The following is a 14934-nucleotide window of genomic DNA, read 5'->3' as shown; positions in this document are numbered from 1 at the left end:
TGCACTTATTGCAGCAGGAAGTAGTGGCGATGCTGCAAAAAGGCGCAATCGAGCTCGTGCCGGTGGGGGAGGAAGGCACAGGGGTATATTCCCTGTACTTCCTTATTCCAAAGAAGGACGGTTCTCTCAGGCCCATTCTCGATCTACGTCCCCTCAACCTGTACATACTATCGGAACATTTCCACATGCTTACACTGCAGCAGATTCTTCCCTTGCTAAACCAGGGAGACTTCTTAGCAACCTTAGATCTCAAGGATGCTTATTTCCATATTCCACTACACCCGTCACACAGGAAATATCTCAGGTTCACTATTCAAGGCAGGCACTACCAGTTCAAAGTCCTACCCTTCGGAGTCACAACAGCCCCGAGGGTGTTCACCAAGTGTCTAGCGACAGTGGCGGCGCACCTCAGGAGGCAGAATATCCATGTCTACCCCTACCTAGACGACTGGCTCGTACAAGCCAAGTCGGAGCAACAGTGCGCCGCAGACATGTCGACTACAATTCGCCTGCTTCACGATCTGGGTTTCTCCCTGAACTACCCAAAATCGCATCTTCAGCCGGCACATGTCCGGCAGTTCCTGGGTGCTACGATCAACACCCTGACAGCCATGGCTCAGCCAAACCAAGTCAGAATCGACAGCATTCAGTCGCTGATCCAACGATTCAGACCACGACACTCCCTGCCAGCGAGAGTGTTCATGCAGTTGATAGGCATGATGGCCTCCTGCATCTTCATAGTCCCTCACGCACGGTTGCATATGCGCCCGCTCCAGGAGTGCTTAGCGAATCAGTGGACACAGGCTCGTGGGCAATTGACAGACCTAGTGTTGGTTACCAGTCGGGCATACGACTCTCTGCATTGGTGGACTCCACACAACCTTTGCAAGGGCCGACTGTTCCAAGAGCCTGTGCCGCAGATTATCCTGACAACGGACGCGTCTCTCCAGGGATGGGGAGCTCATGTGCTCACTTACACAGTGCAGGGACTATGGACGACGCAGCAACAGAAGATGCACATCAACTATCTGGAACTGATGGCAATCTTCATGGCGCTCAAGTCCTTCATTGTACATCTGAGCAACAAGGTCGTGCTAGTCCGGACGGACAACATGACCGCGATGTACTACATTCAAAAGCAGGGAGGCACCCACTCGCCACAGCTGTCTCATCTGGCTCAGAGCATGTGGAAGTGGGCCATTCAGAGGAACATCTTCCTCATGGCAGAACACCTCCCGGGCAAGGACAATCAGATGGCGGATCTGCTCAGCAGATACAGCCATCAGATGCACGAGTGGGAGATACACCCTTCTGTTCTCCACCCGTTCTTCCAACAGTGGGGTCATCCGGAGATAGACCTGTTCGCAACAAAGGAGAACGCAAAATGCCGACTCTTTGCCGCCAGGTTCCCTCACCCACAGTCGCAGGGGAATGCGATATGGATGAACTGGTCAGGCAAATTTGCATACGCTTTTCCGCCAGCCCCTCTAATACCGCTGGTCGCAAGAAAGCTAAGGCAGCACTCCATGACACTCGTCCTGGTTGCTCCAACGTGGGCGCGCCAGGCTTGGTACACCACGTTCCTCGAACTCTCGGTGGTGCCGCATCAAAGACTGCGCCTCACACCCAGTCTTTTGACGCAGAACCATGGAGACATTCAGCATCCAGATCCACGACAGCTCAACCTGGCGATCTGGCTCCTGAAGTCCTAGAGTTTGGATACCTTAACCTACCTCCAGAATGCATGAGTATCATCAAGGAGGCGAGGAAACCTACTACTAGAGCATGCTATGCTGCTAAGTGGAAGCGTTTTGTCATCTACTGTACGTCCAATGACATCAACCCGCTAGATGCATCTATTCCCAACATCATCTGTTATCTGTTACATCTCTACAAGTGCAATCTGGCGTACACTTCCATTAGGATACATCTCTCAGCCATAGCGGCTTATCTTCAGAACAGGCAGCACCTCTCTGTCTTCAGGGTGCCCGCCATTAAAGCCTTCCTTGAAGGTCTGAAGAGAGTCATTCCCCCAAGAACTCCACCAGCTCCGGTGTGGAACCTCAACGTCGTTCTCACCAGACTGATGGGGCCACCATTTGAGCCACTGCACTCGTGTGAGCTCCAATTCCTTACGTGGAAAGTGGCCTTTCTGATAGCTATTACGTCTCTGAGGCGTGTCAGTGAGCTGCAAGCGCTCACCATACAAGAGCCGTTCATTCAAATTCATCCAAATAGGGTAGTGCTACGCACTAACCCCAAATTCCTTCCTAAGGTGGTGTCACAGTTTCATCTTAATCAAACTATTGACTTGCCAGCATTCTTTCAAAACCCGCAAACGGTGGCGGAAAGAATGCTCCATACCTTAGATGTACGGAGGGCGTTGATGTACTACATAGACAGAACACAACCCTTTAGAAAGACGAAACAACTCTTTGTTGCCTTCGCACCACAACACAAAGGCAACCCAATTTCCAAAGCAGGGATAGCCAGGTGGATTGTTAAGTGCATCCAAATATGTTATCAAAAAGCCAAGCGCACTTTAACAATACCCCCCAGAGCGCACTCCACACGCAAACTGGGGGCATCCATGGCTTTCCTAGGGAACATTCCTTTAGAGGATATTTGCAGAGCAGCCACGTGGGTCACACCACATACCTTCACAAAACACTACTGTGTTGATGTGCATTCCAAGCAGCAAGCAGCTGTAGGACAGGCTGTTCTAAAGACACTTTTTCAGGTTTCTGCAGCTGGCACGGGCAACCGCCGCTGATGGAGGGACTGCTATGTATTCTATGCTAAGATATGAATTTAGCAGCCCACATGCCTCGAACTGAATATGCTACTTACCAGTATGCATCTGTTCTTGGCATGTAGGGCTGCTAACATTCATATCGCCCGCCCTCCTCCCCGGTGCCTGTCGCAGCTGCAGATATACTATTGTATTTATTCATTAGCATGGACATCCTTTACACTTTCACTCCATCTCCTGCCACAATGGCGAAAAACAATCTGGGGATGGAGCCGATGCCCATGCGCACTGTAGTCCAGGGGAGGAGCCACCTATCTCAGGATACTTCGAAGACTCTTCCAGGACAACAATGTGCAATCATCCGAGCCCAACACTAGGCGGCGATCTAATGCTAAGATATGAATGTTAGCAGCCCTACATGCCAAGAACAGATGCATACTGGTAAGTAGCATATTCATTTATTTTCATAACAACCTGTGTGGTGTCCTTTCATCTGGTATTCAAGGGATTATATTGTGGTAAAACAGCTGGCTTCACATGCCAAAAGTTTAGCCTAAGACTGCTTTGTCCATGCTACCATTAGGATAGCTGGTCTATAAGGTTGACTTACAACCAATCACCATAAGGGTTGTTTGGACTGATACAAGGTGGTCACTAGAACTAGTGAACATCATATATCAGGCCAACTTCTCACAGAGACTCCATATTTTTCTGTCTCTAGACATGTGTGAGAGAGTTGGCACTTCATTCCTTTAATAGTTAAAGCGACCCAGGCCTCCAGGCGAGGCAAGTGCTAATAAAATGAATAAATTTCTTACCTTGGTCGGGGGTCTTCAGGGAAGAGTTATAGCACATATGGAAGTGTTCCTCTATTAACATGTTTAAATTTCCCAAGAGCACCAGGCGCGTACACTTCTTAGACCGCTACACGAAAACAGCCTCTAGCACAGGCACTTAGAAGAACCGATGTCTCCTGACACCCTTCGGCTATAAAGAGAGCACTGGCACATGCAATGAAGACACAGGGAAGCCACAACATGCGAAAAGATATCCGGTGATCAGAGAGTTCAGACACACACATACCACCAAGAGAGGGCTTACACCTTCAGTGTCTCGGGATACAGTCACCCAGCCAGTATTCGCATAAACCTAGACTCGCATAAGATTAGACATCGACACTCACTGGAGGTGCAGTCACTCACTGCCCACCACAGACACAAGATCACTGGAGGATCAGTACCGAAGCATACACCCCTCGTTTGACTCAAGGTATAGTGAACCTAGGGGGCAACAAAGGATTCCATCTCTCCTGTGGCCAAAGGGTACAGTCATCCAGGAGGACCGGTCTCAGAAACCCCTCCAATGACCTTAGGGAAGCCGTCAAAGGACCACAGGAGGTGCACAAAGCCCTTCAGTACTGGAGGTATAGCCTCCAAGGGATCACTGCAGGAGCCTGCAGTCCTCCAGTGACTGGAGATACAGCCACCCTCCACTTAAGGCTTGACCTTGACGCTGACTGGGGCTACAGTCACCCAGGGACCACCACTGATGCACAGAGGTCTCCATTGACTGGAGGTGCTGTCAGCCAGGGAGCACCAAAGAAGCTTATTCAGCCAGTGACCTGGGGGGTAGTCATCCAGGGATTGCCTCCTAAGTGTTGACCCCTGCAATGACCTGGTGGTACTGTCACCTATGGACCATCACTGACGCACAGAGCTCTCAAGTGACTAGAGGTGCTGTCACTTGAGAGAGTCCCAAAGAAGCTCATTCCACCAGTGACCTTTGGGGGTAGTCATTCAGGGATCGCCTCAAAGAGTAGACCCCTCCAATGACCATGTGGTATACCCATGGATCCACAGAACCCTGCAGTGACGAGAGGCGCAGTCACCAAAGGACCATCTCGTACTTGGGGACCCCTCTGTCACCTCGGGCGGTACAAGCACCCAGAGTGCAACATATCAGCATAGAATCCTCCAGTGACTTGGAGGTCGCGTCATCTTGGGATAGTGTGATGGAGGTGGTGATTAGAGATAGGCTTTCAAATAGTAATTGAACCTAGATAGAGATTGTAATTATAATGCTAACGTAGCCAGATGGCAGCGCTGTACTTACACAAGGAACAGGAGGATAATCGGAGAAAGCCCAGTAGCTCATATTGCAACAAAGCCACTGAATGAGTTTCTTCTGTGGGAGAGGCCTATAATTCCTCTATTAACCATATGTGTTTTTTATTTGCAGAACAATTTCCCTGCCAGCAGCCCTGATCGTCTACAGGACCTCAAGTCGACAGTGGACTTGTTGACCAGCATCACCTTTTTCCGAATGAAGGTCAGTGTAAGGTTTTTGAATGCTATGATTACGTACGGTAATCCCCATTACTCTTAGTCCTACTCGTCCTCGACCCAGTCATCACTCATGAGGTATTCCACACACGACAGGAAACAAAACAGGAAACGCTTTCTGACTCCACCCACCCTCCTCTCAGGTGCTATAATACACCCCACCACCAGAAACAAATCCTGATGTACCAAGCACCAAAGGCCTGGAAAGGGAGGGCGGGCGGGTCGTATGACTGGGTCGAGGACGAGTAGGACTAAGAGTAATGGGGATTACCGTACGTAATCATAGCATTACCTCTACGTCCCTCGTCCTCGACCCAGTCATCACTCATGAGGCATACCAAAGCAACCCCACAAAGGCCTTTGGCACACCACAAACAGAAACAGAACAGAGACCAAGGAGTGCAGCAAGACACAGTTTATTAACAAAACAGAAATAAACAGAATCAAACAGATGGGGGGATCCCCACAGCTTGCAACACACCAGAACCAAAATTAGGGCGGCTAGACAGAGCACAATTCAAACGATAATGTCGCACAAAAGTGGACTCGGACGCCCAGGTACCCGCCCTACAGATCTCCTCAAGGGGAACCCCATGGAAGGCAGCCCAGGAAGCAGACACACCCCTGGTAGATCTCGCCTGAACCCCAGACGGGCAAGGCAAACCAGAGCCCTGGTAAGCCAACAAGATCACAGCCTTGATCCAGCGACCCAAAGTAAGACGAGAGGCAGCCTTACCCCTACCAGCCAAACCAAAGGTCACGAAGAGGGAGTCAGAAGACCGAAACCCAGCAGAACGATCAACATAAACAGACAACGCCCTTCTCACATCCAAAGAATGAAGCAAGACATCAGAAGGAGAGGAAGGAGAAGGACAGAGAGAAGGAAGAACCAACTCCTGGGAGGAATGGAAACGGGAACGAATTTTTGGCATAAAACCGGGGTCCAAGGAAAGGACCACAGCGTCGTCCAGAAACCTCAAAAAGGGGGGAGAACAACGCAAAGCCGTAAGCTCCCCCAATCTCCGAGCAGATGTAACAGCCACCAAAAAAGTAACTTTGAAAGACAGGAATTTCAACTCCACCGACTCCAAAGGCTCAAAGGGAGGGGACTGCAAGGCACCCAGAACCAAAGAGAGATCCCAAGGAGGAACCGGTGAGCGGACAGAAGGAGCAGAAAGAGAGAAACTCCTAAACAGACGGGAAACCAGCAACCCGTCCGAAGGAAGAAGAGAAGCCGGATCACGAAAGGCCCGAATAGCAGCCCACTGACCCTTCAAAGTGGACAAAGCATAGTGTTTTTGAAAACCCTCCAAAAAAAACTGCAGAATAGAAGAAACACCACAAGAAGTAGGAGACAGATCCAGGGCAACACACCAAGAAGAAAAAGAAGCCCAGTGTTTCGAGTAGGAGGACAGAGTGGACTTCCGACGAGACGCCTGCATCACAGTGATGAGGTGGTCGGGCAGACCCCGGACTCCAAGAGACAACCGTTCAACCTCCAGACCGCCAAGGTGAGAGGAACCAACAGGGAGGGAGACGGGGAACACAGCGGAGAGGGGTAGCGGGGCAGGATCCACGGAGGGCCCACCGCCAGACCCAGAAGCAGAGGAAACCAGGAGCGGCGAGGCCAATAAGGAAGAACAGCCACCACCTGAGCCCCCACCCGACGAACCTTCAGCAGGAAAGCAGGGATCAGAGGAAAGGGGGGGAACGCATAGAGGAACCAAGGAGGCCAAAGGACAGTCAAGGCATCCACCCCCCAAGCCCCCGACTCCGGGGTCCTGGAACAGAACAGGGGAAGCAATGCATCGGACCGGGAGGCAAACAGGTCCAGAACCGGAGTCCCGAACCTCCGGCAGAGCAACCGGAAAATCCGAGGGGCCAGGCACAGGGAGAGAGAGGACGGGAACTTCAGACTCAAGGAATCGGCAACCACGTTGTCCACACCCCGAATGTGCACAGCAGAGAGAGCCACCAGATGACACTCGGCCCAACTCGCAATTGCACAGGCCACCAAATTCAGGGAGAGGCAGCGGGTACTGCCCTGGTGGTTGATGTAGGCCACAGTCACAGTGTTGTCCGACCTCACCAACACGTTGCACCCCAGAAGACGATCCTTGAGAAGGCGGAGAGCCCTCTCCACCGCAGACAGCTCCCTCCAATTGGAAGAGCGGTGCGACTCCGAAGGAAGCCAACGCGCCTGCACCGACCAACGACCCAGAGTCGCACCCCAACCGAAAGCGCTGGCATCCGTCGTCAACACCAAGGGAGCCGGAGGATGGAACCACATGCCCCTCGACAGATTCGAAGAGTCCAGCCACCACTGGAGAGCAGACACCAACTCCGGAGTCACAGGCACAGGAATCGAGAAGTCCTGGACAGGAAAGGAGACCCAACTCTGAACATGCCACAACAGAGGTCGAAGATGAGCCCTGGCCCAGGGCACCGTGAACACGGTGGCAGACATGTGGCCCTGAACCACCAGCCACTGCAGCAGAGGAGCTGAAGCCCGGGAAAGCAACCTCCTCAACAGCAACTGAAGACGTAGAATCCTGGACTCCGGGAGAAAAACCATGCCCAGAACTGAGTCGAACACGGCCCCAATGAAAGTCCTCCGAGTGGCAGGCTCCAGGTGACTCTTCGGCAGATTGACCAGGAACCCATGATCCTCGAGCGTACGCATGGTCAAGGAAAGGTGGCGAGACATGACCCCTGGAGAAGGAGCCTGCAGCAGCCAGTCGTCCAAGTAAGGAAAAACGGACACCCCCAGGAGATGGAGATGAGCCACCAAGGGAGCCGCCACCTTGGTGAACACCCTGGGGGCGGACCGGAGACCAAAGGGGAGGACGCAAAACTGCCAGTGACGACCCTCCAGGCAGAAGCGCAGGAACCGCTGATCCTCCAACGCCATCGGAACATGAAGGTATGCATCCTGGAGATCCAGAGAGGTGAACACCCAGCCCTCCTGGATCAAAGGGATCACCCTCTGCAAAGTATCCATTTTGAAAGTGATCTTGCGCACAAACAAGTTCAGGGCCCGAAGATTGATGACAACACGGAAACCCCCCGTGATCTTCGGGACCACAAAGACAACCGAATAAGTCCCCAGGCCACGTTCCAGGGGGGGGACCGGGACAATCGCCAGTTTGTCGAACAGGACCTGAACACCCTCCAACAATCCCAGACGACGAGACGGGTCCGAAGGCAATGGGGTCACCACAACACCCGAGGGAGGTGGGGGAGACAGGAACTCTATCCGGTAACCCCTGGACACAACATCCAGTACCCACTGGTCGGAGGTCGTCAACAACCAAGCAGGGAGGAACAGCCGCAGTCTCCCACCAACCGCGGGCCGACCACCAGCGAGATCGGGCACCGGTGCGGCGTAGTCAGGAACGAGGAGCGCCAGACCCACCATCCGGCTGGGGCTTCTTCTGGAACCTCCGAGGAAAGGACCCACGAGCACCACGCTGGCCCCTAAACGAGGACTGCTGAAACCTGGAAGGCTGGCGAAAGGACCTCGCATTAGAAAAGGAGGATCCCTTATGAGAAGGGGCAGGACGGAAGGACAAAGAATGCTTCCTCTCCTTGAAAACCTTATGGAGCTTGTCCTCCAGTGCGTCCCCAAAAAGAAGAGTACCTGAAAATGGCAACCGCAAGGCCATAGAACGCTGCGCCGCATCCGTCTTCCAACCCCGCAGCAACAAGTTCCGACGGGCAGCCACAGAGGAACCACAAGACAGAGCAGAAGCCCGGACTGAGTCAAAGGCAATGTCTGAAAGGAACTCCGATTGACGTTCCATAGACTCCAGCAACTCCGGACAAGTGCCCCCCTCCTGCATAGTAGAAAACAAAGTCTTGAAGTCAGCCAACAAAGACTGCGCAACATAAGCACCATAAACACCCGACCGAAGAGCCAGGTGAGAGCCAGCATAGGACTTCTTTAGAGCAGAGTCAATTTTCTTATCCACTCCATCCTTCAGGATATTATCATCAGCCATGGAAGGCCGACCCACCAGGGAAGCAACAATAGAGTCCACCTGCACCGAATCAGGCAGGGCAACCTCCGAATCCTGCAAAGGATACAGTTTCGACATGAACCTGGGCAAAGAAATATGGTCCGGGTCTTTCCACTCCTTAAGAAGGACATCCATAACAAAGGGGTGGATGGGCATGGAAGAAGACACAGGCCTCCGAAACTGCGGTAGAACAGCATCCTGGGAGGTACTGGCCACAGAAACCTCAGGGAAGCCCATATTCTCCCGAACATGACCAAGAATATCAGGCAACAGCTCCTTCGAAATGTACTTGCCCTGCAGATCCACCGCACCCAAAGCGGACTCATCAGAGGAAGCAGAGGAGGAGATATCAGAATAAAGGTGAGCAGGGGACTCCGAGCGACCCCCAGCACCCTTTTTTGAAGCCTGGAGCTCGGACAGCGTCTCCAAAATCAGCAGCTTCAGCCTCTTCGAGTCACCCAGACCAGCACTCCGACCAGCAGGGGCAGAATCACCACTGTCGGAAGAGGATGACCCAACAGGAGAGACATGCTTTCTCTTCCTATGGTGTTTCCCCATAATGAACAGCAAATACACAGCAAACCAGCAAAGCAACACAGCAACTCTCACAAGTGGTACAGAAGAAAGAAAACGAAATCCCGCCATAAATAGGAGGAAAACACTCACCCCACAGCTGCAGCCCCTCGGAAACCGAGGAAGTAGAAGGAGGCGGCAGAAAAACGAGCCATCCAGGAGCACCGATGAAGGAAAACACCCCGAGTCACCAATGCGGAAAGGAGACGATGACGTCATCGCAAGGACCCGTGCAGCCAATCCAGGAAGGAAGCCAGGGAACCCGGAGCCCACCCGGGTGCCCGCGCAAGCAAAAATGAGGCTCCGAGGACGAGAACGGTATCCTGCGTCCAGCCCCTACAACGCGGCTTCAATCACAGGAAGAAACGGCCCCCGCGAAGGGAGGGGCGGAACCGGAGCCAGGAGGTGAGCGCGCCCGGCCCAAAAGGACCGGAGAACGCGGGCAGCCAGTCCGCCACCAACCGTCCAGGAAAGCGAGTGCTCCACCACATGGCCCACACCCCAGTGACCGGCAAAGGGCAGGGCGCGAGGGCAACAGCCCAAACGAGCGCGGAGACAAGGAAGAGTCCAGGATCCAGGGGTAAAACCACGGGGACCCGAGAAGCCCCGCAACCCAGGGTCCCCGCCAGGAGCGAAGTGCAGGAAGCCCAGCAGCCTGCCTCCAAAAAGGTCCCACGTAGGTCCATGAGCACCCCCAGGGCCCAGCAAAGGAGGAACACCACAGGACAACCGAAGCAGGTAAGTGCCCGGCACTCACCCAAGCGTCACCCATCAGCATCCAACCGACAGGAAACAAAACAGGATTTGTTTCTGGTGGTGGGGTGTATTATAGCACCTGAGAGGAGGGTGGGTGGAGTCAGAAAGCGTTTCCTGTTTTGTTTCCTGTCGTGTGTGGAATACCTCATGAGTGATGACTGGGTCGAGGACGAGGGACGTAGAGGTAATGAGTGGTTGCACTGTGCATCTTAATACTTTATTTCAAATGTTTGTTTACTTGCCTGCACTACTTTCAGCAGACTCGAACAAAATGGGGAGAGAGATGATTACGAAATTGTATAAACTGACAAACAAAAACAAAGCTTGAAATAAAATTATATAAATGGACACCTTCAATTAGTGTGGGCTGACAAAGTTTGCATAGTTGCATCTAATCTGTTCAGTCCTACCTGTTACTAATCAAGACGATCAATCCCGAGGCATTCGAGCATGTGGAGTGCCGCTGATTTGCTTATGTTTAATGACCTGCATTTGTTGTCTTGAGCCTTATGTTTTGCTTGTTGAAAAAGCTGCATCAGGGGGGCATTGATGGTTTCAGAGCAGCATCTTCTGCTCTTATGCTGTAAGATTCTGCAGTGAATACATTGGGTCGTCCTGCCTATGTAGTGTTTGCCCCAAGAGCAACAGATGGCGTAGACCACGTGAAAGGAATTGTAATTAGCATTGCAAGTGTTTGAGAAGTGTGTACTTGCAAGTGTGAAAGTTTTGGTCTTAAGCGTGTTAATACATAATGCTGCAAGTTCTTCTGTGTGGTAAGGACAGCTGGTTCATTCTCAGCTCTAACCCAATAGTCACTGATATTCTTGCCTGTTTTAAAAGAAATAAGAGGGTGCTCTAGATTGTTATCCAAATAACTTCATGTCTGCCAGTTGGATTAAGTAACCTTTGTCATTTTGTTACTTGAGTGGTTGATTTGGGTTACAAAAGTCACCTTACATGGTGAAGCAGTTTTGTTACTCGGAGAAAGGATTGTCTAAACAAAACCAGGCCCTCTTTATGGCGCCTATGAGGAGACGTTTGGTTTACCCCTGCTCTCTGTCGCTATGTTATGTTAGTGTGATTTGTAAAGTGCATTACAGCCCAGAGGCGTCCAAGCGCTATTCACTTCCGGCTCCGAGTGTCATACGAACTCAAAAGTTAGCAATACCTGGACAACCAGGTCTTTACAACTTTCCTGAAAGCCAGGAGACTATGTGCTGTTTTTATTCAGGAAGACAGAATGTTACAAGCTTTGGATGCTTCTAGCACAATGTTCTTTCCACCCCGTCGTACTTGTTTGGATCTTGGAAGTGCTAATAATTTAACATTTACTGAACGAAGATTTCTGACAGGGATATACCATTGAAGCAAGACTTCAAGTTTGTTAATATTGTACTTGTGAGTAGTCAAAAGCAGACTGTTACAATAGTCTATTTTAGATAGAATTAGAGAGGTGACTAATGTCTTTTGCAAATTCGCAGGCACAAAAGGCAGAATCTTTTTAATTATTCTAAGGGTCTTAAACATAGATGAAGTGAGCTTATTTATATCATCTGTGAAGTTGAGTGTATTATCAATGATCACTCCCAAGTTGCTAACCTTTTCCACCGAAGAGGGAGTGGGGCCCCTGATAGCTGGCCAGGCTGATGGACCCCAAATGGATGATTGTGGTCCAAAAAGTAGGATTTCTGTTTATTCTACGTTAAATTACAGTTATTGTACATCCAATCTTGGACGGCCAGCATGCAGTCATGACATTTTTTCCTATGGAGACAACAATTTGAGTGTTGTCAGCGTAGGATGTAAGGGAAAATCTAAAACTTATTATCAAGTCTGCTAACGGGGAAATATACATATTAAAAAGGGTAGGACTTCATGAAGATCACTGCGGGACTCCACATGGAAGAGAAAAGGATGAGAAGCAAAATTCTTTAGCTTTACTACTTACTCCTGATACTTTTTTTTTTTTAAAACAGATTTTATTGTCTTTAATAAATGTATTACCTGAACAAACCTGTGGGAACCCGGTTGAGACCTCTCCCTCTCTGAAGCCTCAGACCATCTAGAAATGGCTTGTCGCAAGAGATCTGATGATTACAGCGATTCCTCTCAAGAAACCTCAACGTCCTGGTAGACTCCCTAAGTCGGGACTTCATCGAAGCTCACTACTGGATGCTAAACGACGAGGTTGCACAAGGCATCTTCTGCCATTGGGAAGCTCTACACAAAGACCTGTTTGCAGACGCCGCAAACGCAAAATGCCCAGCCTTCGCATTCAGGTTTCATCAACCAGGGTCGAGATGGATTGCGCTTTTGATAAAGTGGTCTCAGATATTACTTTACGCTTTTCCTCCAATTCCACTGATCTCCCTGGTGATCAACAAGTTGTACAGGGCCAAGACCAGGGGAATACTAATCGGACAAGAGTGGCCTCTAAAGTGGTGGTACCCAGACCTTCTTCAATTATCAGAAATCCAGCACAGGAGGTTACCATGCCAGCCAGACTTACTGCCCAAGAACGGGGGGGAAGGTGTTCCACCCCAATATCTCACCTCTATGATTTACTGCATGGCTCGTGAGGTCCTCCAGTACAGACAGTTAGACCTGTTCCCTGAGTGTATGTACATACTTAAAGAAGCAAGAAGGCCTTCCATCAGACAATCGAATGCTTTCAAATGGAAGCACATTTACTTATGATTCATTATTAATGTTCATGAGCCTGTTCAGAGTCAAGAGCAGGTGATTCTACCGTATATGCTGTATCTGGCTAAATCAGGCCTTCAATTTTCGTCTGTAAAGGTCCATCTAGCAGCTATCACAGCATACAGAAAATCTCCTACACAGGTTTCCTTTTTTCAACTCCCTGTGGTTAAAGATTTCCTGGAGGGGTTGAAAAAGGTCTACCCACTGATCAGACATAGTTCTTGCTAGATTAATGGGCTTCCTATTTGAACCTATTCACAAAGCCTGTTTGCAGCACTTGTCATGGAAGGCCGCTTTCTTAGTGGACACCACTTCTGCTCTCAGAGTGAGTGAGATTCAATCTTTGTGCTGCCAAGAGCATTATATTATTTTTCATGGAAACATGGTGGTCCTTAGAACTCATTCTAGTTTTCTATCTAAGTGGTCTCGGATTTTTACATTAACCAGGCCATCACTCTGCCTAATTTATTTCCTAAACCTTTTGAAAGGTCCTTGCATTTCCTAGACCTTAAGAGGGTTCTAAAATTCTACCTAGACAAGATCAAGGCATTGAGGAAGTCAGACTGTCTGTTTGTAAATGATGGTTCCATAAGTACAAGTTATGCAGCTTCCAAACAGTCCATCTCTAGACGGATAGTCTCTTGTATCACTTTGTCTTACCAGTTAGCCAAAAAGCCCCTCCGTGGCAAATGAAAGGCTCATTCTACCAGGGGAAAGGCTTCAACCATCGCTCTCCTTAGGAATGTACCTATTGCAGGGATTTGTAAAGCTGCCACGTGGCGATTAGTGCACACGTTCACTCGCTTTTACTGTTTAGACTCTGACACGCAGGCGGATGCTCAGGTTGGGCAAGCCTTGTTAAGGAATCTGTTTGGATAATTTCATCCTTAGAGTGCTTTTGTTGATTGTTCTATACTGTCATTCGTCCACTGGAAAGTGGGTATGGGCTTGCTATTCTAATCAGTGCTTATGACTATTGATGAGTATGCCCTGGAAGAGAAGGATACGTTATTTACCTGTAATCCTAGTTCTCTTCCAGGGATATACTCATCAAAGTCATAAGCAACCCTCCCTACTCCCCAGACGAATATTGACAGTATAGTACCTTTTCGCACCTCATTTCCTAATTCCTACATGTTAATACACCTTAAAAGAATACCTCACCTAACTGTCACCTGGGGTGCATGATGGGAGCAGGGGGCTCCTGGTGGTCTTAAAGGCACTATTCCCAGGTTCATGGAATTCTTAAAGGCAGGATGCCAGTTTTTTGTTACTGTGATGTTTTCTCATCTATGCAGCCTAAGGGCTAATTGCCTACTATCACTTGCCTTTTTCTCTGAAAATAAAGGGCTGAGTTGGAACATTATTGGAGTGCATAGTCTCTGTTACAGAAATGGTATAGGTGTTGCTTTCAGTTTAATGAAAAACTCAAGATCGACATATTAGCCTATTTGGGTTATGGTAGGCTACATGGTCATATATGTATGTTTGAGGGTACTTCGTATTTTATTTAGCTAAACATAGATATATATGTGTATTTTTATATGTATTCTGGGGATCCGCAAGTGGGCAGGGATTATTCAGTGCTTATGACTCTGATGAGTATACCCCTGGAAGAGAAGCACAAGTTACTACATGTGTAACGATATATCTGTAAGAGACATTAGTTAGTGATAGATTCCTTACCTTAGAATTGCCCCAGGCGGCAGACTGGATCCGGAAAGTTTTGCTTAGCAGTACCCTTGCGCGTCAGTAGGTAGCGCCCTGCGGCTCCGCGTCCATCACTGGC

The 14934-nt window shown here is 49.8% G+C and overlaps 1 protein-coding gene across 7 annotated transcripts in view; it reads left to right on the top strand.

Annotated features, from left to right (window-relative positions):
- The window catches only part of UNC13B (unc-13 homolog B), a 3555093-nt gene that overhangs the window by 2502094 nt on the left and 1038065 nt on the right, over nt 1-14934 (top strand). For all 7 annotated transcript variants that reach the window (XM_078674667.1, XM_078674666.1, XM_078674664.1 and 4 more), the window contains one exon: nt 4991-5080. In XM_078674667.1, the coding sequence (XP_078530793.1) occupies nt 4991-5080 (90 nt within the window). The remainder of the gene's footprint in view (nt 1-4990; nt 5081-14934) is intronic.

The sequence above is a fragment of the Lissotriton helveticus genome, chromosome 2_1, assembly GCF_964261635.1.
Source record: "Lissotriton helveticus chromosome 2_1, aLisHel1.1, whole genome shotgun sequence".
Taxonomy (NCBI): domain Eukaryota; kingdom Metazoa; phylum Chordata; class Amphibia; order Caudata; family Salamandridae; genus Lissotriton; species Lissotriton helveticus.
The sequence above is the reverse complement of the archived record's forward strand: the minus strand, read 5'-3'. Positions and strand labels throughout refer to the sequence as shown.